Here is a 21,958-nt window from a genome sequence, read left to right on the forward strand (position 1 = left end):
TGCCACAGGCCATCGACAAAATCATTTCCTTGTAAAGACTCCAATATTCAAAACAAACGTCTAGTCTTACTAAATTGTTGTGGCAACAACCTCACCGGTGCAAGCCCGGGCTCGACTCCCCGACCCTCTGCTTGAGGTCAAACCACTATGCTACCACGGCCATGTACACAGAGATGTTATATTGCCGATGTTTAAGGTCACAGCTCATTAGAGCCACCCGGCACCCGACCAGCACTGCCTCGACTTTCGGCGTCCACTCGTTGTCGACAGTTGGTCCACGGGAGGACGCCGCGTTGACAACAAGTGGACCTCGCGTGGTCAACGAGTGGACGTCGCGTAGTCTATTATGAAATGAGGTTGGGGAGCGCCGCACCAACCGCGCGCGGTTCAGTATTCATTTACTTGGCAAAAAAAACATAAAATACATAAAAGACTTATGCTTGTTGGCAACCCCAACACTAAGGTACAGCACTATCTCGACTGTCGATTCTTTGTTAGAATTAAGTTTTTTTTCCCTTCCCTTCTCTATGCACCTGTGCGAGCGCAATACACGTTTCCGAGTGAGAATATAATTTTTATTTATTAAATCCCCAGCACGCCTTAAGCTAGCCCTATAAAATCAACTAAATACAGTGCCTGCTCAACATGGTCCTTCGTTTTCTTATTTATTGCGTGCGGGGCTCAAGATAAGTAAATTCTCGCAAACGTGGACGCAGTGTGCAAGCGACTTCGCCGCCATTTTGGGTCGACCCGGCCAATTTCCCTACGCGTCGCGAATAAAGTGCTTCACTTCGACGCGTGCCGGTGTATATTTCAACGCTGCCAGCGATCCTGCCTTTATCTACAGTACGCGTAATTCCTAGCCCCGATGGAGCCAACAGAGGAAGAATCGCGCAACCTTCTACAAACACGTGGATACGTGAAGGCGAGCTTGAGTAAGCTGCACAAACTTGCTCAACCGGAGGCAGCCTTGCAGCAATATTCGGTAGAATACCTGAAGGCGAAAAGAGAACGGGCGCAAGCGCTATTCATGGAGTACGATGACTACTGCCGAAAAATAACATTCTCGGGCTACAAGGACGCGGAGGACGAAACCACTGAGAACAAGTATTTCGACGTCGTAGCGGCGTTGGACGAGGAGATCAACAAACGGCCGGCCGCCGCCGCCGCCAACGCCGCCGCCTCCGCAGCTGTCGCTCAAGACAAATCAACCGAACACGTGTCAACCGGTAGTGTGAAAAAAGTAACCTTGCCTCCTATAGCAATTCAAACATTTAGTGGTAAGTTTTCAGACTACATTCCATTCATCAATCTATTCCGATCTCTGATAGACAATGACAAGAGTTTAGACACAGTGCAAAAAATGTATTATTTAAGGTCATTTCTGAAAGACGAACCCTTTGATTTAATAAAAAACCTTCCCTTGACTGGAGCAAGTTACCACGAGGCCCTAGAACTGTTAGACACTAGGTATAATAACAGGTACAAAATCATCAGCGAGCATGTAGCTGCAATAATAGATATCAAAAATATTATCAGAGCGACGGCCATAAGCCTAAGACAATTTGTAGCTTGCATTAGGCAAGAGCTAGCTGCACTAAAAAATTTAGAACCTCGTGTCGAGTATTGGGACACTATATTATTGTGCATTTTATCCCGAAAATTAGACAATTTCACCGCACGAGCATACCAACTGGAACGGGACCCAGCCACGGAGCCCAGCATTGAACACCTCTTGAGGTTCCTGGAGAAACGCGCCCTGGCACTGGAGAACGTCGAACAGGGACATGGCCCTCCGGCATCCGAAGCGCGCGCCCCCAGGGTAGCAGCACACGGAGTCACCGGCTCACCATGCATATACTGTAAGTCTAAAGAACATAAATTATATACTTGCAAATCATTTCAACTGCTAGCAACAGACGACAAATTAAAATTCGTCAAGCAAAATGACTTGTGCAACACATGCCTAGGCTTACATAAGGGACGATGCAGATTTCACTTCAGGTGTGCGGAGTGCAAGGGGCCACATAACACTCTGTTGCACTGCAATGAAAAGGCACCACCTGTCACATTAACAGGCAATACTGACAACAATGTGCTTCTCCCCACAGCTAGAATAAAGGTGTTCGGAAAGGATGGTACCGAATACCATATTCGAGCCCTCATGGACAGCGGCTCGCAGGTCTCATTGATCACCTCCAAGGTAGTCAAGCAGCTTGGTTTCACACCCAAGCAGATCAACACAAACATCATTGGCATAGCCAATGCGAAGAGTAATGTAAAATTTTGCATTCCATTAGAAATCCATGCGATACAAGCCCCCTTTAAGACTGCTGTAAATTGTCACATAGTTGACCAAATAACCTGTAATTTACCACAGTATACATTCAATATATCTGCAATAAAAATTCCAGATCATTTAAATTTAGCCGATGAAAAATTTAACATCCCAGGTGAGATTCACATGTTAATCGGAGCGGACGTCATGTTTCAGACACTGTTGCCTATGCAACAGTCGAGTCAGCTGGAGCTGACAGCGGCACCGGACTGCCGACCGCAGCAACACGACGCGCCGAGCTCCGAGGCATCGGCCTGTAACTCTGCCAGTCTGCACATCGTGAACACCGTGTTTGGACACATTATTGGAGGTAGCCTGCCACAATATTTAAGTGAACCCACCTGCAATAAAGTCGTACTTAAATGTGAACTAAGTCTTAATGAAACACTGGCCAAGTTTTGGAATACAGAAAAAGTACCTGAGGTGTACAATGAAAGTACTTCTGAACAACAACTTTGTGAACAAATTTTTCAAAAAACAGTAAAGTTAAATAATAATCAGTTTGAAGTAGCATTGCCCTTAAAATTACCTCTTTCTGAAGTCAATGATGTACTTGGAGAATCTTTCCGGTACGCTCTCAAAAGATTTTTAAATTTAGAAAAGAAATTACAGCAAAATCCAGACTTATTTAATCAGTACCAGCAGTTCATACATGACTATTTAGCTCTCAACCATGGTCACTATGTGGACGTTGAGGTTTATGATCTGCGCAAAGACCCAGTCTATTTCCTACCGCACCATGCCGTCATCAATGAAAACAGCAAAACAACAAAATTAAGAACTGTTTTTGATGGCTCAATGCGCACAGATAAAAAAGTTTCACTTAATGATTTACAACTGACAGGGCCAGTGGTTCAACGCGACTTGTTCGATATAATAATGCTTTTTCGCTTTGGAAAGTACACCTTTACGGCAGATATTAGGCGCATGTTTCGTAATATAAAAATAGATCCAGCATACACTTCTCTCCAAAACATTCTTTGGAGAGACAATCCCAAAGAGCCAATCAAGTGTATAAGACTTGACACCGTCACATACGGTCTAAAAAGCTCTAGTTACTTAGCGTCACGATGTCTAGATGAGCTAGCAAATAGGTATGGAAATTCACATCCCCTAGCGACATCTGTGATTAAAAATAATATTTACGTCGATGACGTCATATACTCTAACAATGATCTCGAAACCACTCTTAGCGCTAAAGACCAGTTGCGTGACTTACTCAACCTAGGTAGCTTCTCTACTCATAAATGGTCTTCGAATCATGAGGTAATTCTATCTAACATACCATCAGGTGAACAACATTTTGATAGTCTAGACCTGCAAAAAGATAATTACAATATGAAAGCGCTGGGTTTACAGATCAACATAAAAGACGACAATTTCATTATCTCCTCTCCAGAGCCATTTGACTCTGCAAATATTACTAAAAGGAGCATTTTGAGTTACATAGGAAGACTTTATGACCCAATGGGCTTCGTAAATCCCATAATCGTCACAGCAAAGGCCATCATGCAAAAATTGTGGAAGCTCAACACTAGTTGGAACGAAAAACCACCACCTAATGTACAGCAAGAGTGGCTTGAGTTCACTAGTGACTTAGCCGTGATGGAACCTATTTTACTAAGTAGAAACATAGACATTTCAGAAGCAGACACAGTCCAGCTCGTCGGGTTTGCAGACGCTTCGAGCACAACAGCCTACGGGTGCTGCGTGTACCTGCGACACACGTATAAATCAGGTGCAACAAAAATGCATTTACTCTGTTCCAAATCGCGAATAAATCCAGTTCAGAATAAAGGCTTAACAGTACCCAGACTTGAACTAAACGCTGCTCTTCTGCTTTCAAAATTAATGGCAAAAACCTATGACACTTTGAAAATTAAAGCAAATGTTAAAGAAGTTTACTTGTTTAGCGACTCACAAATAGTTCTCGCATGGCTCAAAACCGAACTAACAAAGCTTCAGGCGTATGTGGCGAACAGAGTAAATGTCATTCGTCAGAATACCGCTAGATGGAGCTGGCTGTATGTCAACACGCACGAGAACCCAGCTGACCTCATAAGCAGAGGAGTAAGACCGAGCGAACTTCGTAGCAACGACCTCTGGTGGCATGGGCCCCAGTTTCTACGCAACAGTGAGTACGTTTTCGCTTGTCACGAACCTTCAATAGCTCTAGACCTCCCAGAGGTTCAGTCTGGCATGGATTTTTCCAGCAGTCATGTGTTTGTGTGTGCCATTCCGAATCCACTCGATTGCATTATCGAGCGCTTGTATAATTATTCGGATATAAATAAAATTTTAAGGCTTTTTGCATACATACTGCGGTTTCTTAATAATACTAACAAAAATAAAAGTAAATTAAATACTACTTACCTTAGCAGCGCTGAACTAAAGCAATCGCTCATGCTTATAATCAGACATGAACAAAATAAACAATTTCATGCTGAGTTTGATGCTTTAAAGAAAGGTCAAGTCATTAAAGGAAAACTTGCACAACTCCATCCCTTTGTAGACCAACTAGGGCTTATGCGTGTGGGCGGTAGGCTTCATAACGCTCAAATAAGTTATGACAATAAACACCCAATCATCTTACCAAAGGGTTCAGTCTTCACTAATATGCTAATTAAAAGTGAGCATGAAAGATTACTGCACTTGGGTCCTAAGCTTCTGCTCTCGCATTTGAATAATAGGTTTTGGATTGTAAATGGATTGGAAGAGGTCAGAAAGATTACCATTAAATGTATAATTTGTTTCAGGCAAAAGGCTACAGTGGCCAAACAGCTCATGGGCTCCTTGCCAGCTGGTCGCGTCACTGCCACTAGCCGACCGTTCGAGAAAGTCGGAGTGGACTTCGCTGGGCCAATCGACGTAAAGCTCTCCCGCGTAAGAAAATCCGTAATAGGTAAAGGTTATATTTGTGTTTTCGTATGCTTTGCGACAAAAGCAGTTCATTTAGAACTAGCCTCAGATCTTACGACAGAAACTTTCTTAGCGTGCTTCAGACGGTTAATTTCGAGGAGAGGCCTTGCCCATTGAAGTTCACTGCGACAACGCAAGCACATTCAAATGCGCAAGGAGCCAATTGGCTGAGCTTTACACACTGCAGTCTTCCCAGACGCACCAGGCCAAAGTTCATAATTTTGCCTCACAGCAAGGTATTTCATTTCATTTCATACCTAGTTATTCAGCTACGTTTGGGGGTCTGTGGGAGGCCGCAGTGAAGAGCACAAAATACCATTTAAAAAGAACCCTGCAAAAAACTGTATTAACTTATGAACAGCTCAATACAGTACTCACTGAAATTGAGGCTGTATTAAATTCAAGGCCTTTGTTACCACTGTCTTCGAACCCAGACGATTACTGTTATTTAACGCCTGGTCATTTTATCATAGGCAATAGTTTGACTATGTACCCTGAAAAAGATGTCAGTAATATCCCAGATAACAGACTAAAATTCTGGCAAATGTGTACTAACCTAAAGCAAAAATTCTGGCAAATTTGGCACAAATGTTATTTGAATGTTTTACAAAACAGACCGAAATGGAAAACTGACATATGTAATGTAAAATTAGGTAGTTTAGTAATCTTAAAAGAGGATAATATGCCTCCAATGTCCTGGCCTATGGCCAGAATTGTAAAACTATTTCCCGGAGATGACGGAAAAGTGCGTGCTGTAGAAGTTAGGAAACCTAATAATAATACGCATGTGCGTAGCATACGCAAAATTTGTATATTGCCTATTCAAGATAATGAATAACAACCAATTTTTACAACACGCACGTATAGTGTATATTATCGCCACTAGATGGCACCACTGTCTATGTAAACGTTGATAAGTTTATTTACCGTTATTTTTTACAGTTATGTCAGCTGTTTATTTAGTAAGAATAATGCAAAAGGTACATATTAGATTTACGTATAGTGCATAATACCGCCAATAGATGGCGCCACTATCTTTGTGAACTTTCATAAGTTTATTTAGCATTATTTTTTACAGTTGTCAACTGTTTATTTAGTAAGATATTATGCAAAGAGAGCATATTAGAGTTAAATTGATTTTAATATTTGCTTACCTACTTAAGCATTAATACATAGGTCTCTAGGTCGTAGGACTTCTTATTTCAGATGTGTAGTTTAACTATGATGCCAAGAACTAGAGTACCTTGCTTTATATTCAATTAAACCTTGTTTTTAAACTCATGATTTCGTGATTTGTTAATTGTATATTCATTAATTTGATTAATATTTAAATTTTGATACATACATAACATATGTATAATGAAAACTTGCAGAATAAGCGTAATAGCATTATATAATGTATGTTTGTTCTCTAACAAGCTGGCTGGCAGCATGTTGGCAACCCCAACACTAAGGTACAGCACTATCTCGACTGTCGATTCTTTGTTAGAATTAAGTTTTTTTTCCCTTCCCTTCTCTATGCACCTGTGCGAGCGCAATACACGTTTCCGAGTGAGAATATAATTTTTATTTATTAAATCCCCAGCACGCCTTAAGCTAGCCCTATAAAATCAACTAAATACAGTGCCTGCTCAACAATGCTAGAACTTACCAAAATTATGCACCCTGGTAGGGTATAGCCACAATTTTATGTATGAAATTATTTGACGCGTGGCAAGCGTACGAGCAGTGAGCTATCACCGAGTGGTCTACTCGCCGTCCGCGCGTGGACACTTCGTGAGAGAGGCGAGGTGACGCTACGGAGTTGATGTAATAAGCGCATGCCCATACAAATCCATATAAAGAATACTAACCGCTTGTGGCGAGGCGGTGCTGATCGGGTGACGGGAGGATCTAAAGGGCAACACACACAGAGAGCGGGCGCGGGTCGTGCGCGGGCCCGCGACGGGCGTATTTGCATGGCGGTATATGGACGCCTTCACACAGAACGCGGGCGCGGGCGCGGGTCGTGCGCGGGCCCGCGCCCGTCGCCCGTCGTCACAAACAGCGCGAGCCGAGCGCAGTGTTACCAACTCTCAAAAATATTTATCCCTAAAGCTTAAGTTAAAAACCCCTAAAACTCGTTTTTAATGAAAATGTTTACTTTAAATTTGAATATTTCGCAAAAAAATACTGAATCGAAAAATCGTCTTAGTAACCCCCTAATGCTTTTAATTTAAAAGACCCTACACTATAGGGTTGGATGAGAAAAAAGGTTTTTTTTTCTATGGGAGGTACCCAAAAAAAAAATTTTTTTTTAATTTTTCATTGTACCATTTTGTTGGAATAGTTTTCATAATAAGTATATCTATGCAAAATTACAGCTTTGAAGCATTGATAGTCCCTGAGCAAAGCCGCGGACGGACAGACAGACAGACAGACAGAGACATGGCGAAACTATAAGGGTTCCGTTTTTGCCATTTTGGCTACGGAACCCTAAAAACCGTATTCATGCGCAGTAGCTAGTTCATTTAGGCGAGAATAAAATTTATTTATTTTATTTTTTTAATTAATTGGTAGGTACTACAGAAAAATCTGTTATTTTTTCCATTGACTAGTATAAGCTTATTCCTGTCTATAAAAAAATAAAGCCACTTTTAAAAATTTCATCATCGCCCATCATTAAATAAATTGGATTTAATTAAGTAAGTAAATAAAGTTTGCCCTTGGTGTTCAAGCGCGTTTGTCGTTTTCCACATATATCTAGCGGCACTGTATAATTCTGTGTCGAGTTAACAAAAATGTCGTATCTATTATTGGTTCTAGAACTGTTTAAATTTGTACTCCAAAAGTCGCCAGATACCTAAACCATTTCTGTCGTCAAAACATTTTTGCGGTCGCTAGATTTAAGCAAAAGTCGTCACTTCTAGGGACTAAGTCTCTAAAATGGCAACATTGATAGCCGCCGCGGGCCCGTCGCGGGTCCGACCCGCTCTCTGTGTGAATACAACGAACCGCGCGGCTCACGCGGCGGACACGACCCGACCCGCGCACGCTTTCTGTGTGTGTTGCCCTTAATGACGGGTGGATTTAAAGGCCTCCGCTAACTCGCGTGGGTGGGCTTGGTTTGGTGCGGCGTGCTGTTTCAATAGGTTTCCATAGAGCAAGAGATCCGCCTCACGCAGTGCTGCTTTTTCTTGATGACATGAAACAAGCACGCCGCGTCCGCGCCAAGACGTACCCGCGCGAGTTCGCGGTGCCCTAATAGCTACCAAATCTGTCATCTTACCAGCAAGACACGCGTGCTACAGCAGTTTGGGGCCTACATCACCTGCAGCAGCGACCGGCAGAGTATTGCTTACACGCTCCGGTGTCCCGTCAGCGTATTCTGCACGGTCAAGTACTACCTACTTGATATCGCTGCGAGGTAATTACATCATTACCTCTAATATTAGAACAGCAATCGCAGGTGCTCGGTGAGATACTTATATTGTGAACCCACACCCGGGACTTATCACTATCACACCAACAACGGGGTCAAGCTACTAAATAGTTACTCAGAGTTACTAAGTTACGAGTGAAAATCAAGAGAGTTTAAAGTTTTATATTATTTACCAATTGACAAGATTTCATTTTTTTTACACCTGTAAATTACTACAGGAATCGAAAGAGTTTTGCCTCCTGAACATGGGAAAATATTTATTATAATTGATTTCTCCATATTTAAAAAAATACAAAAAAATGAAAAAATATGGCTGAATTTGCCAACACTACGACAGTGTGGCGACCTTATTTGTGTATTGTTTTAATTGTATTTTATTATTGTTTTTGTTGTGTTTGTAGACGGACCCTATTTACTGTAGCACAATTGTAGTTTGGGCCGCCTACAATAACGTTAGTATTTATATTAAGTAAGCCGCTCGGTGCGATGCGCGCGCGCAGCTGTTCGACCGGTTCTTACGTTCGGCAAACATCGGTAGCTGCCGCGCGCGGGAGCCGAGCGCGCCTTCGTGTGTTTTCGGTTTGGACAGTGAGTTGAGTTGCGAATTTACCTCTGTCGATGTAGGACGCCGCGCTCGCGCGCCGCTCGACCTAACGGTTTACTGATATTGTACTACGCGACTTCTTTAACTGTCGGTTTGCTTGGGCGCCTTAGTTATTGTTTACTATGGTAGAACTCTGTTGCTTTTGCTAAGCTTTTATAGCATATTGTTTCGCTTGCCATAGTACGCTTTTATGTGACTTTCTACTTCTTTCTTCTGTGACTTTCGTTTTTATTTCTTGTGACATTATCTATCTATCTATATATATAAAAGGCAAAAGTGATTGACTGATGTATCAACGCACAGCCCAAACCGCTGGTTCTAGGGATTTCAAATTTAGCACGTAGGTTCCTTTTATGGTCTAGGGGTGCACTAAGAAAGGATTTTTTAAAATTCACCCTCTAAGGGGGTGAAATGGGGGTCCAAAGTTAGTATGGGGAAACAAGATTAGTTAGACTATTTTATTCGAAACTTCACAGGAGTACTCTTAACAACAAATAAGTAAACACGTGTTTCAGGTTTTTTGAGAATTCAACCCCTGAAAGGGGGTAATGTGGTGACAAAGTCAATCGAAAATCAGTCGTTGATATTTCAACGCACAGCCCAAACCACTGGACCTAGAGACTTGAAATTTTGTACATAGATACCTTATACAATGTAGGCATCCACTAAGGAAGGATTTTTTGGAAATTCTAACGGTAACGGGAAAAAACGGGATTTATATATTCGATTCCGAGTGACCCTATCTCAGTAACTGTACTAACTAAACTTCAAATTTGATTCACAAGTAGGTATTACATTAATTAAAACATAGATTTCAGGTTTTTGGAAATTCCCAAGGGATAAGGAAAAAACGGGATTTATATATTCAGTTTAACTGAATTCTATGAACTATAATTACTAGACTCTTCAAATTTAGCATAGAAGTAGGTGATTATAATAGTAAACAACAGTTTTTAGGAATTTGGGAAATTCCCACGGGATAAGGAAAAAACGGGATTTATATTCAGTTTAGCGGGATCGATTTTTCATTTTACTGGTCCTAGAAAACTAATATTTTGCATATAGGTTCCTTGAGGAGTGTAGGGGAACACTACAAAAGGATTTCCCGAAGTTCTGACGGGAACGGGAAAATGGGATTTTTCGTTTTACTAATCGCAGAAGGCAGCAACTTGGCATGTAAGTTGCTTGAGAAGTGAAGAGAACCATTAAGAAATAATTTTCCGAAATTCCCACGGGAAAGGGAAAAAAACAGGATCTTTCATTTTAATGGTCCTAGAAAGCTGAAATTCGGCATGTAGGTTGCTTGGGGATTGTAGAAGAGCGTTAAGAAAGGACTTTCCAAAATTCCAACGGGAACGGGAAAATACGGTATTTTTCGTTTTACTGATCGTAGAAAACTCAAATTTGGCATTTAGGTTCCTTGGGGAGGAGTGTAGGGGAGCACTACAAAAGGATTTCCCAAAATTTTGACGTAAACGGGAAAAAACAGGGTTTATCGTTAGTATTATTGCAATTTTACATTAAACAGCATTAGTATTATTGTGGAACCATTAAGAGATAATTTGCCGAAATTCTCACGGGAAAGGGAAAAAATGGGACTTTTCGTTTTACTGGTAGAAAGCTAAAATTCGACAATGTATAGGAGCACTGAGAGAGGACTGTCCAAAATTCACACGAGAACAGGGAAAAACGGGATTTTTTTTTACTGGTCGTAGATAGCTGAAACTTGGCAAGTACCTTGGAGACTGTAAGGGAGCATTAATAGAGCATTTCCCGAAATTCTTATGGTAACGGAAAAAAAACAGGATTTTGCGTTTTAGTGGTTGTAGAAAGCTAAAATTTCAAAATTCAAATGTATATACTGCACGTACGCTGCAAAAAGCTCTTTAACCGACTTCAAAAAAATGAGGAGGTTATGTATTCCGCTATATATATTTATTTATGTTTGTTCACCGATTTCTCGCTTAATTGTGGACCGATTTTTTAAATAATTTTTTATTCGAAATAAAATCTACTCCTGAGTCTACTCCTCCCCATTGCCACCAAATCAGAATCTGATGACGGAATCTCAGGGAAATCGAGGGCAACCCTCAAATTTTGTAGGCACGCATAACGTTTTTTTATATAATTATCTCGATTTATTTAAGTATTTGCGTCTGACTGACATCATCTCATGTTGATGAGCTGATGATGGAAGGTTAAACTCCTTAACGGTTAGAGGTAACGAGTTAGAAGAAGTTTCTTTAAACATCATATGCACGTATAGGTAGACCTTTAGTTGTATTCTTTCTGGTTATTCAGGTGAGCTGATGAGGGAAGGTATAACTCCTTAACGGTTAGGAGGACACATTAAGTACCTACACCAAACCAATCAACTCATTACGTAACAAAATTTATCAATACCTGTAAAACAGTATACTGTGACAGGACAGGCTGACAGACCTGAATTTGGCACACATGTAGATAAAGTATCATAGGAGTGCACTAAGTAAGGACTTTTCGAAATTCCCATGGGAAAAGGAAATATTTAACTTTTTCTGCTTCTTGGTTGTTTGGGGAATCTCTGGAAAAACAGAGTGGATTTAAAAAAAAACTATTAGTAAAAGCTTTTTAAAAATCGATACCCGAAATAATAGAAGCCTGTTTCAATTCAATCGCGGACAGTGTGGTTTTCTCTTGAATTTACTTATTCCTATCCCGCGGGAACAATCCTATGCCGCGTAGGTACGAAGTCGCGGGCAAAAGAAGCACGTGGGTTTTCTAAAATTACACCCCTGACCTAAAGATGTGAAACAGGGGTACAAAGTTTAACGAATTATGATCATCTAGGTTGTTTTTTAAATTCAAAAATTTGCAAATATAATCCTCCGAAAAATCAATTAAAATACGGAAATAAAGATCATAGAAAGTAAATGATCTGTGTTACCCCAAATTTAACGCGAGCGAAGCCGCGGGCAACAGCTAGTAATTAATATATGTGGAACAAATTAGTTTTAATCATATCCAATTAGAACGTTCCCATATAAGTGGTGACCCCTGTGTTAGTGAACATTTGTAACGGGCAATTTTAAATATTATTAAAATGTCGGTGAATGCTGATGCTAGTGACTCATCGGTGTTTCGTATAAGTGTTAAAGTGCCCCCGTTTTGGCCGGATAAGCCAACATTATGGTTCGCGCAGCTTGAAGGACAATTTTCGTTGGCTAACGTAACGGTAGATGCCACCAAGTTTTACCACGTAATTTCGGTATTGGAGCCAAAGTACGCCGCGGAAGTGGAAGATATAATTACAAAACCACCCGCTACCGAAAAATATGAAAAATTAAAGTCGGAGTTAATTTCACGGCTATCGATTTCAAGGGCAGAGCGTTTGAAGCAGCTTACCTTGAAAGAAGAGCTCGGTGATAGGAAGCCGAGCCAATTTTTAAGGCATATCCGCAGTTTGGCTGGGCCCGATTTCCCGGATGAATTTTTACGCACGTTGTGGATGAGCCGGCTGCCGAGTTTGTTGCAGAGTATCATCGCTATGCAGGATAATTTGTCGCTTGATGAGGTAGCATTGATGGCTGATAAGGTGTATGAGGCAATGCCGGGTATGTCTTCGCCCCACGTAGCCGCTACGTCGTGTTCACCGCAAGTTGCAGCCGCATCCAGCTCACAGGTTCCTTCTTCTGCAATGGACGACTTGCATCGTAAAATTGACGCACTGACTAGGAGGCTTGACGCGATGTCCACATCCCGGGGTCGTAAGGCTAAACCCCGGTCGAAGTCCCGCGGCAAGCGTAATCAGTCCAGGAGTCGTTCGCGTGCCGGCAAATCCAGCGGTAACAATAAGCGGTACTGCTGGTACCACTTCAAGTTCGCGGATAAGGCAGATAAGTGCATTCCCCCGTGTTCGTATCCAAAAAACTAGTAGATCAGCCGGCGGTGTCGGCCAGTGAATGTGCCTCAACGTCTACCCGGTTATTTGTTACGGATATTAAGACTAAGGTGCAATATTTAGTAGACACTGGGTCAGATCTGTGTGTTTATCCAGTGAGTTTTTTGCGTGCACAACGTCGTCATAAAACAAATTATGAACTTTATGCCGCAAACAATACTACTATTAGTACTTTTGGCTGGTTGAGCTTATCGCTAGATTTAGATTTACGCCGTGAGTTTTCATGGCGCTTTGTAGTTGCAGATGTTAGCAAGCCTATTATCGGAGTAGATTTTCTCTCTTTTTATAACTTGCTTGTCGATGTTCGTAATGCTCGCTTAATCGACAATACCACCTCGCTAACGTCTGCTGCTGTAGTTGCTTCTGCTTGTGTTTGTCCGCAGATAAAAGTAATTTCAGGTGACTCACTTTGCCATAGATTACTTGAGGAATTTCCGGATATAATGCGCCCAGTTGGTAATCCCTTAGAGCGTAGGTGTAAACACCAGACGCAACATTATATCCGGACTACTCAAGGGCCACCTGTGTATTCCCGGCCGAGGCGTTTAGCGCCCGATCGTCTTAAAATAGCGAGACGAGAATTTGAGGAAATGGTGCGTACAGGTATTGCACGCAGATCGGAGAGCCCGTGGTCGTCTCCTCTTCACCTGGTACCTAAAAAGGATAAAGGCTGGCGTCCTTGTGGCGATTATCGCGCACTTAACGCCCGTACCGTTCCGGATAGGTACCCGGTGCGGCATATTGCAGATTTTTCACATAACCTTTTTGATTGTAAAGTTTTCAGCAAATTAGACCTAGTACGCGCTTACAATCAAATTCCCGTCGCGCCTGAGGACATTCCGAAGACAGCGATCACGACACCCTTTGGACTTTTCGAGTTCCCATTTATGAGCTTTGGTTTGCGCAATGCTGCACAAACATTTCAGCGTTTTATGGATGAAGTCCTTAGGGGTCTTGATTTCTGTTTTCCCTTTATCGATGACGTTTTAGTAGCTTCTGTTAATGATGCTGAGCACCAGAAACACCTGCGTGCGATATTCGAGCGTTTTAATGAACATGGCATATTATTAAATGTATCTAAATGTGTATTTGCCAAACCACGCGTCGAGTTTCTGGGGTACCAGGTTTCTTCAGAGGGTACACAACCTATTGGAGATAGGGTAAAGGCAATACAAAATTTTTCACGGCCTAATACTATTAAGGATTTGCGACGTTTCCTTGGTGCCTTAAATTTTTATAGGCGATTTATTTCTGGCGCTGCAAAATTACAAGCTCCTCTCCATGCACTACTTAGTGGTCCAAGGCTGAAGAGCAATAGCCCAGTTAGCTGGACTCCACCACTAGAAGAAGCTTTCAAAGCTTGTAAAGCAAGTATTGCAAATGCCGCTCTTCTAGCGCATCCAGACTCTTCTGCTCCTCTTGCAATAGTGACAGATGCCTCCGATTTTGCTATCGGTGCCGTATTGCAGCAAGAAGTGGAAGGACATTGGCAACCGTTGGGATTTTTCTCTCGGAAATTAACACCTGCCCAAGTTAAGTACAGCGCATATGACCGTGAACTTTTGTCTATTTATGAGTCAGTTAAATACTTCCGTTATATGATCGAGATGAAACCTTTTTTTGTCCTTACTGACCATAAACCCATTATTTCCGCATTTAAAAAGTCACTCGATGCGTGCTCTCCGCGACAGTTTAGGTATCTTGACTTTATATCTCAATTTACTACTGACATCCGATACATTGCTGGCAAGGACAATGTTGTCGCGGACGCGTTATCGAGGACAGACGCTATTACTGACGGACTACACCTCGACGTTTTAGCTAATTCTCAGGCTACGGATACTGAACTCAAAATGCTACTTCGAACTGGTTCGTCTCTTAAACTTCAAAAAGTCGCCTATGCGACTACGAAGCTCATGTGTGACGTGTCCGGGCCCTCCCCACGCCCATTTATAACATCAGAGTTTCGTAAAATGGTTTTTAATTCGATTCATGGACTAAGCCACCCTAGCGCCAGGACTACCATCAGATTGGTGTCCGAGCGTTATGTGTGGCCTGGAATTAGGAAAGATTGTAGGGAGTGGGCACGGTCGTGTATTCCTTGCCAGAAGTCAAAAGTAACACGACACGTACATGCCCCAATCCATGATTTCAAGCCGCCATCAGGTCGTTTCTCGCATGTCCACATAGATTTGATAGGTCCATTGCCCGTGTCCAATGATTTTAAGTACTGTCTTACTGCCGTAGACAGATTCACGCGTTGGCCTGAGGCAGTACCCTTGCATGATATTACTGCGGAAACCGTAGCTAAGGCCTTCATATCTATGTGGATATCGCGTTTTGGTTGCCCTCAAAATATCACCACTGACCGTGGTCGGCAATTTGAGGCGCATATTTTCAGCCAGATTTCAGCACTTACAGGGTCACGTCATTTGCGTACTACTGCGTATCACCCGGCTGCCAATGGACTTGTGGAGCGTTTCCACCGTCAGCTCAAGGCCGCCATAATGTGTCACGCAGACGAGTGCTGGACGGAAACACTTCCACTAGTACTACTTGGAATTCGTAGTGCATGGAAAGATGATTTGTCCGCATCGACCGCCGAGTTAGTTTACGGCGAAACGCTTAGACTGCCTTCCGATTTTTTTATACCGACTGCTGACGTACTGACTGACTATACAGATTTTGCCTCTAGGTTGCGTCTTCACATGAAAAAGTTGCAGCCTGTAAATGTTAATCGGCATGGTTCTCACAAAGTTTTTATTTACAAAGATTTGTCGACGGTGTCACATGTCTTTGTACGTCAAGATTTTGTGAGAAAATCTTTACAACCTCCTTACGCTGGTCCGTTTAAGGTTGTAAAAAGGGCACAAAAATATTTTGTTGTCGACGTAGCTGGGAAAAATGTTTCCATTTCAGTTGACCGGTTGAAACCAGCTTACATCTTAGCTGACTCCCCCGCTCCTACTAAAGCGTCGTCGACTGTCCCTACTGTCCCCTCAGCAGCCCCTCCGGAAGTACGGACCTCACGTTTCGGTCGGCGGTTACGTTTTCCTGATTTTTATCGACCTTAAAGGTCTCCGGGGAGGCTGGTGTGGCGACCTTATTTGTGTATTGTTTTAATTGTATTTTATTATTGTTTTTGTTGTGTTTTGTAGACGGACCCTATTTACTGTAGCACAATTGTAGTTTGGGCCGCCTACAATAACGTTAGTATTTATATTAAGTAAGCCGCTCGGTGCGATGCGCGCGCGCAGCTGTTCGACCGGTTCTTACGTTCGGCAAACATCGGTAGCTGCCGCGCGCGGGAGCCGAGCGCGCCTTCGTGTGTTTTCGGTTTGGACAGTGAGTTGCGAATTTACCTCTGTCGATGTAGGACGCCGCGCTCGCGCGCCGCTCGACCTAACGGTTTACTGATATTGTACTACGCGACTTCTTTAACTGTCGGTTTGCTTGGGCGCCTTAGTTATTGTTTACTATGGTAGAACTCTGTTGCTTTTGCTAAGCTTTTATAGCATATTGTTTCGCTTGCCATAGTACGCTTTTATGTGACTTTCTACTTCTTTCTTCTGTGACTTTCGTTTTTATTTCTTGTGACATTATAATTAATATATGTGGAACAAATTAGTTTTAATCATATCCAATTAGAACGTTCCCATAACAGTATAGATATGTTTCCTTTGCCTTTTTCACCAGAAAAAGGAGCTGTCATAATTTTGACAACGTCTCTATGCAACGTCTACGTCAGATTTACGTGATCTTTTTTTTAACAGACTAGACAAAAGTAATGGATCTATTGTGTCGTAGTTTTGGAGTTATGCCCTTTTAGAATAAGCACATCTTAAAAAAATTGTAATAAATTAATTAATAGTTGTAGCGAAATTTTAAAAATATCAGCGTTTTTCTCTTTCCAAACAGAATACAGAGAACGAATCAAATTATAGTCTTAGAAATATGAAATCTTGTCAATTGTTACATCCGCGCCATGCCCGGTTTTAGAGTAAGACGGACCCGTATCTTCCTGTGGGTGTCGTAAAAGGCGACTAAGGCGTCCCACCATCTCTATTCGCCTCTTGATTTCCATTTCTAACAATTTATTATTAACTAAGTATCTAGTTTGAGTTATTGTCCTACTGCTAGGCAAAAGCCTCCCATGTCCTCCATTTTCCCTGAATCAAAGCAGTCTGAGGGCGATCATCGAGAAAGAAATCCAGGTTGTTCCGCCAGGCCGCCATCTCCGTCTGAGCCTACTCCGCCATCGTCATCCGTCCCGTTTCTCATAAAATCCACCCATTTCTAAGGGCGTTTGTGCACTACAAGACCAGACCGGAAAAAAACGGCTCGGAATGGGGAAAAGTGCACAAAAGTGCCGGTTGCTTATACGGTCCGATATGGAACGCCATAAATTTACATACTAATTCATGCACTTTTCCCCATTCCGGACCGTTTTTTTCCGGTCCAGTCTTGTAGTGCACAAGCGCCCTAACAATGCCACCTTTAGGCTGGCCGCACATACACAGTTTCCTGATAAGGTTTTCGAATACGGAATTTAGAGCCAGCCTTAAATTATCGGGGTACCGGGGCACACTACGTCAATCAATGGGACAAAGACTTGCAGTGTGTGAACTTTCTGTCGCGGTCGCCAGGGCTCGTGCACAGAATGCCCAGTGGGAGAGAGGCATGATTTCTGATATTAATATAATTAATACCTACATAAACATAAGTAGGTATTTAAATCTTATCACAGATGCAGTTACAACCAGTGGGAGATCGACGACCGGAAGCCCATGATCAAAACCGATTTGCAGCGTATCCATCCCGAGCAGCTTTGCATGGACCTCGTCCAGAAGGCATGTTTTTTTTTAATTAGATAAGGAGTAGTACGTGCCAATCTTACGTGCATATCCCTTTTAGACGCCTTGAAAACCGAGACACGTAGTGCTGGACTTACACCGGCTAAACACTCAGCAGTGGGGGTACACTTAAAACGTCACCTTTTCACGTACACGCCAGCGCCTCTGGCGACAAAATGATAGCACTAAATTGACAAATGTGTCAAACGTGGACTTGAAAAATTCAGTCTGTCCGCCATCTTTCCGCTGTATGTTGGCTGTCTGGCTTTCGCGGATGATTTTTTGCTGTTTTCTTCAAGGCGTATTACATTGCTCCGCTTGGGTGACCAAGTGAAGTGACCACCATAAACTCGTTTGCTTTCCGGCCTCGCGATGTAATGCAACTTGCGCAATTTTCTTACAGGTCTAAACTGGGCTTTATAGACGTTAAGCTTGTTGTGTGCGTGCATGTACATGTGTGTTATGTCAGATTTAGTTCTTCAGCTAGCTACCAGATAGCGCTTGTACATGCAAATTTGACCATAGAGTTGCCACTCTTTTTCTATATTGGTACTAATACTCTTTGACACTCAGTTTCTACTGACGTCTCGTCTCTATTGATTGTGATTTTTTTCATCTTTACGAGGGTTTTCACAGAAGCGAAATATCGCTAGATGGCGTTAGTATCGTGAGGTCAATTTGACGTTTGACGTTTGCTCGTGATTGGTTAAATAATTACATGAGCCAATCGCAAGCAAACGTCAAATGATTCTCACGATACTAACGCCATCTAGCGATATTTCGCCTCTGAGAAAACCCTCATTCCAAGAAAGAATAAAAAAATCTAAAAAATCAGTAGGAACCGCACACAGAGACATATTTAGATTTATTTTTACCCGACTGCAGGAGTGGTACTGTTTTTCGGGCCAATCAACTATTTTACCGACACTTTGGGCGTCTCCTGCGTTACCAAAATTGTCTCTGGCGTTACCAAAAAATCATACTCCCAACAATATATTTCACGGTTTAATAGGTTGAACTTACGTAGGATGGCATGTATTCATGTACATACACCATCTATTAAATTACAGAAAAAACATGTTTACTTACAAAAATCTGCAATTGTTTGGAAAATGTATCTTGTATGCATATCTCTCAAACCGCGTGTTTGATACTGTATCGATTTTTTGATTTTTTTAATTATTATTCTTTATGTGATAGGCATCAGATACTTTTTTAATAAGTTTAAGAAATTCGCGTCCCCGTTTAGTTTATGAAGTACTTATAGCTACTGTAGTAGGTAGTGTAGGTGTTATCCTTTTGTAGTTTTTTTACGTTCTCTTCTTTCCAAAAGGCATGTTGGGGTGGACCTCTGAACAACTCCATCTTCTGCGAGGAGGAGCGCATCGACGGCATGTCAGAAAGCAGTTTGAATGCGTTCACCAAAGAAAATTTTACAACCGATGAGTGTACGGTCTCCAGCGTAGGGCTGCCTTTCGAAGAGGTTATAATGTTGGCAGAGAAGATTGAGTATAAACGGGTAGGTGCATCAAGTGCAGGCCCCATACTCATCATCCCAGCCTATATACGTCCCACTGCTGGGCACAGGCCTCCTCTCAGAACAAGAGGGCTTGGGCCATAGTTCCCACGCGGGCCCAGTGCGGATTGGGAACTTCGCACGCACCATTGAATTGCTTCGCAGGTTTGTGCAGGTTTCATCACGATGTTTTTCCTTCACCGCAAAGCTCGTGGAAAATTTCAAATGTAATTCCGCACATGCATTTCGAAAAACTGAGAGGTGCGAGCCGGGGTTTGAACCCACGACCCTCTGCTTGAGAGGCGATAGGTCAAACCACTAGGCCACCACGGCTATAGGCCCTATACTACGAAATGCAAAACTCGAACTTCGTATGTTGCCATCCCGCGACGCTTGTCTCATTTAGGTAATACGCAAGTGAAAGAGACGGTGCGATACGTTTTTCCAGTTTTGTAGTAGCCCCTCTGTATCTATAACTAGGAAAAGTTGAAAACTCCACGACTAGATGGTTCTAATGAATGGTAATGAATCATAGTTAGAAACATCGCAAGGAAACTCGATTTCACTTAAAAACCACATCGCAGGTTTGTGAGCTACGATACGACAGACAGACGGATCACCATATCACCATCCCAGCCTATATATATGTCTCACTGCTGGGCACAAGCCTCCTCTCAGAGTGAGAGGGCCCACGCACACGGACACGCACCACTGAATCGCTTCGCAGTTTTAAAAAGGTGTCTTCTCGCCGGTAAACGTCGATAGCGTCGAAAAAATACAAAAAGACTCCAAAAAACCAATCATAATTTGATTGCTTAGTAGCGACATCTCTTGTCTGGGTGAGCGGTTGGTTCCGAAAGAGTGTGACGTCTCTCGATGAGAGCTGAACATAGATGTCGCTAGTGCTGCTGCATAAGTAGCGTAGTAGAAATAAGCAACCTGAGATATGTATGCATAGGAAAAATTCGTGTCTAGATTCCTGTCCAGCGGTGGTGTAGGGGTTATAGCACGCAGCACGGATTGCTGAGGACCTGGGTTCGATTCCCAGCGCTGGTCTCTTTTTCTGGTTTTTCTGTGCATCCATGTCTCAGTTCGTATTTTCGATAACGTCGATAGCGTCGGCCGAGCTGATTGAAGTCTTTTTAGATCTTATAATATAGAAAGATAATATTATTAGTCTAATTATGCAATCCATCTTGTTGGAGGCCTACCGACAGCTCGTCTCCCGGTCCGCGGACGCCATTCGAGAACCTTTTGATCCCATCGGCCATCAGACAAAGACAAGACGGAGCGACGACCTGGTTAAGATCGCGGGATCGCGGTGGATGCGAAAAGCACAAGACCGGTCTGAGTGGAGAGCCTTGGGGGAGGCCTATGTCCAGCAGTGGACGTCTTTCGGCTGACATGATGATGATGATGATGAATTATGCAATAGGCCCCCGTTGATGACGGTGTTGTCCTAACAGGAGCCGCCCCCGCCGCGTCGAGTCCCCCCGTCGATAGCGCGTCATGGCTTCGAATTTTACGATTACGGACCTAATTCGGACACCTGGATCGCTTTTGCGGTCCCAGGCTGCGGCACTACGGACTTACCGTAAGTACTTTACATCTATTTTGGTCAGATAACGTTTCATTTAGTTTGGGCATTTTATAAGTAAGCGTTAGGGTAAGTTACTGGCGGGATAAATACTTTACTGTTCAATCAACTTACCAGCTAAAACGTACAACTGTTTCCCTAACTTTGTCATTGGCTATGTCCTCGTAGCCAGCCATCAATATTAAAAAGACAGCTAAAAGACTTCTCTCAAAAATGACCGTAAAAGTTGACATTATTCTTTACATATCAGAAGGTGAAGTGCATAGTTTATGGTCAGCGAAAAACTAAAAAGTTAAAAAGATTGCAGGCGCGCAAGCTCGACAATATTGAATTAGTGCGCCTGCAATCAGTCACTTTTTTTGAAGTTAAAAAGGCCATGGAAATGTTGGCACAAGTAGTATACAGCCAAGTCTAATGGCCGGTATCAGATATTTTGTTGGAACTCCGGACTTTTTCTATTGGGCTGAAATAGCTTGTGGTGTTTTCGGTGGAAAAATACACCTGCAGTTTATTTTTAATGAAAAAAGGCGGGAAAGCATAAGAAAAATATTGGAATAAAATTAAATTTTATAATATATTTTGAGAAAAAGTTTGTTTTATTTCAGAATTATTCACCATTTTTGAGAAAAGCTTTATATTAGTCTCGGCTGGAATAGCAATTGCTGGCTTCGTATTAGTTAAACGGACTCGCAAGCTCGTCCGTTTAATACTCATACTCAGCCAGCAATTGCCTACTTCCAGGCCACGACAATAATCTACTATTAATCAAA

At 42.4% G+C, this 21,958-nt stretch overlaps 1 protein-coding gene and 1 long non-coding RNA gene across 2 annotated transcripts in view; both read left to right on the forward strand.

Moving 5' to 3' along the window:
• Positions 1-21,958, forward strand: part of LOC141439915 (cytochrome b-c1 complex subunit 2, mitochondrial-like) — a 30,444-nt gene that overhangs the window by 2,673 nt on the left and 5,813 nt on the right. Inside the window, exons 3-6 of the mRNA XM_074104373.1 lie at positions 8,529-8,663; positions 17,970-18,072; positions 19,409-19,594; positions 21,058-21,185. Of these exons, the coding sequence (XP_073960474.1) occupies positions 8,529-8,663; positions 17,970-18,072; positions 19,409-19,594; positions 21,058-21,185 (552 nt within the window). The remainder of the gene's footprint in view (positions 1-8,528; positions 8,664-17,969; positions 18,073-19,408; positions 19,595-21,057; positions 21,186-21,958) is intronic.
• Positions 1,177-5,354, forward strand: LOC141439699 (uncharacterized). The gene is made up of 3 exons (XR_012452627.1): positions 1,177-1,280; positions 1,668-1,862; positions 2,495-5,354. It is a non-coding gene; the product is annotated as an uncharacterized lncRNA (long non-coding RNA).

Source organism: Choristoneura fumiferana, chromosome 21, assembly GCF_025370935.1.
Source record: "Choristoneura fumiferana chromosome 21, NRCan_CFum_1, whole genome shotgun sequence".
Classification (NCBI taxonomy): domain Eukaryota; kingdom Metazoa; phylum Arthropoda; class Insecta; order Lepidoptera; family Tortricidae; genus Choristoneura; species Choristoneura fumiferana.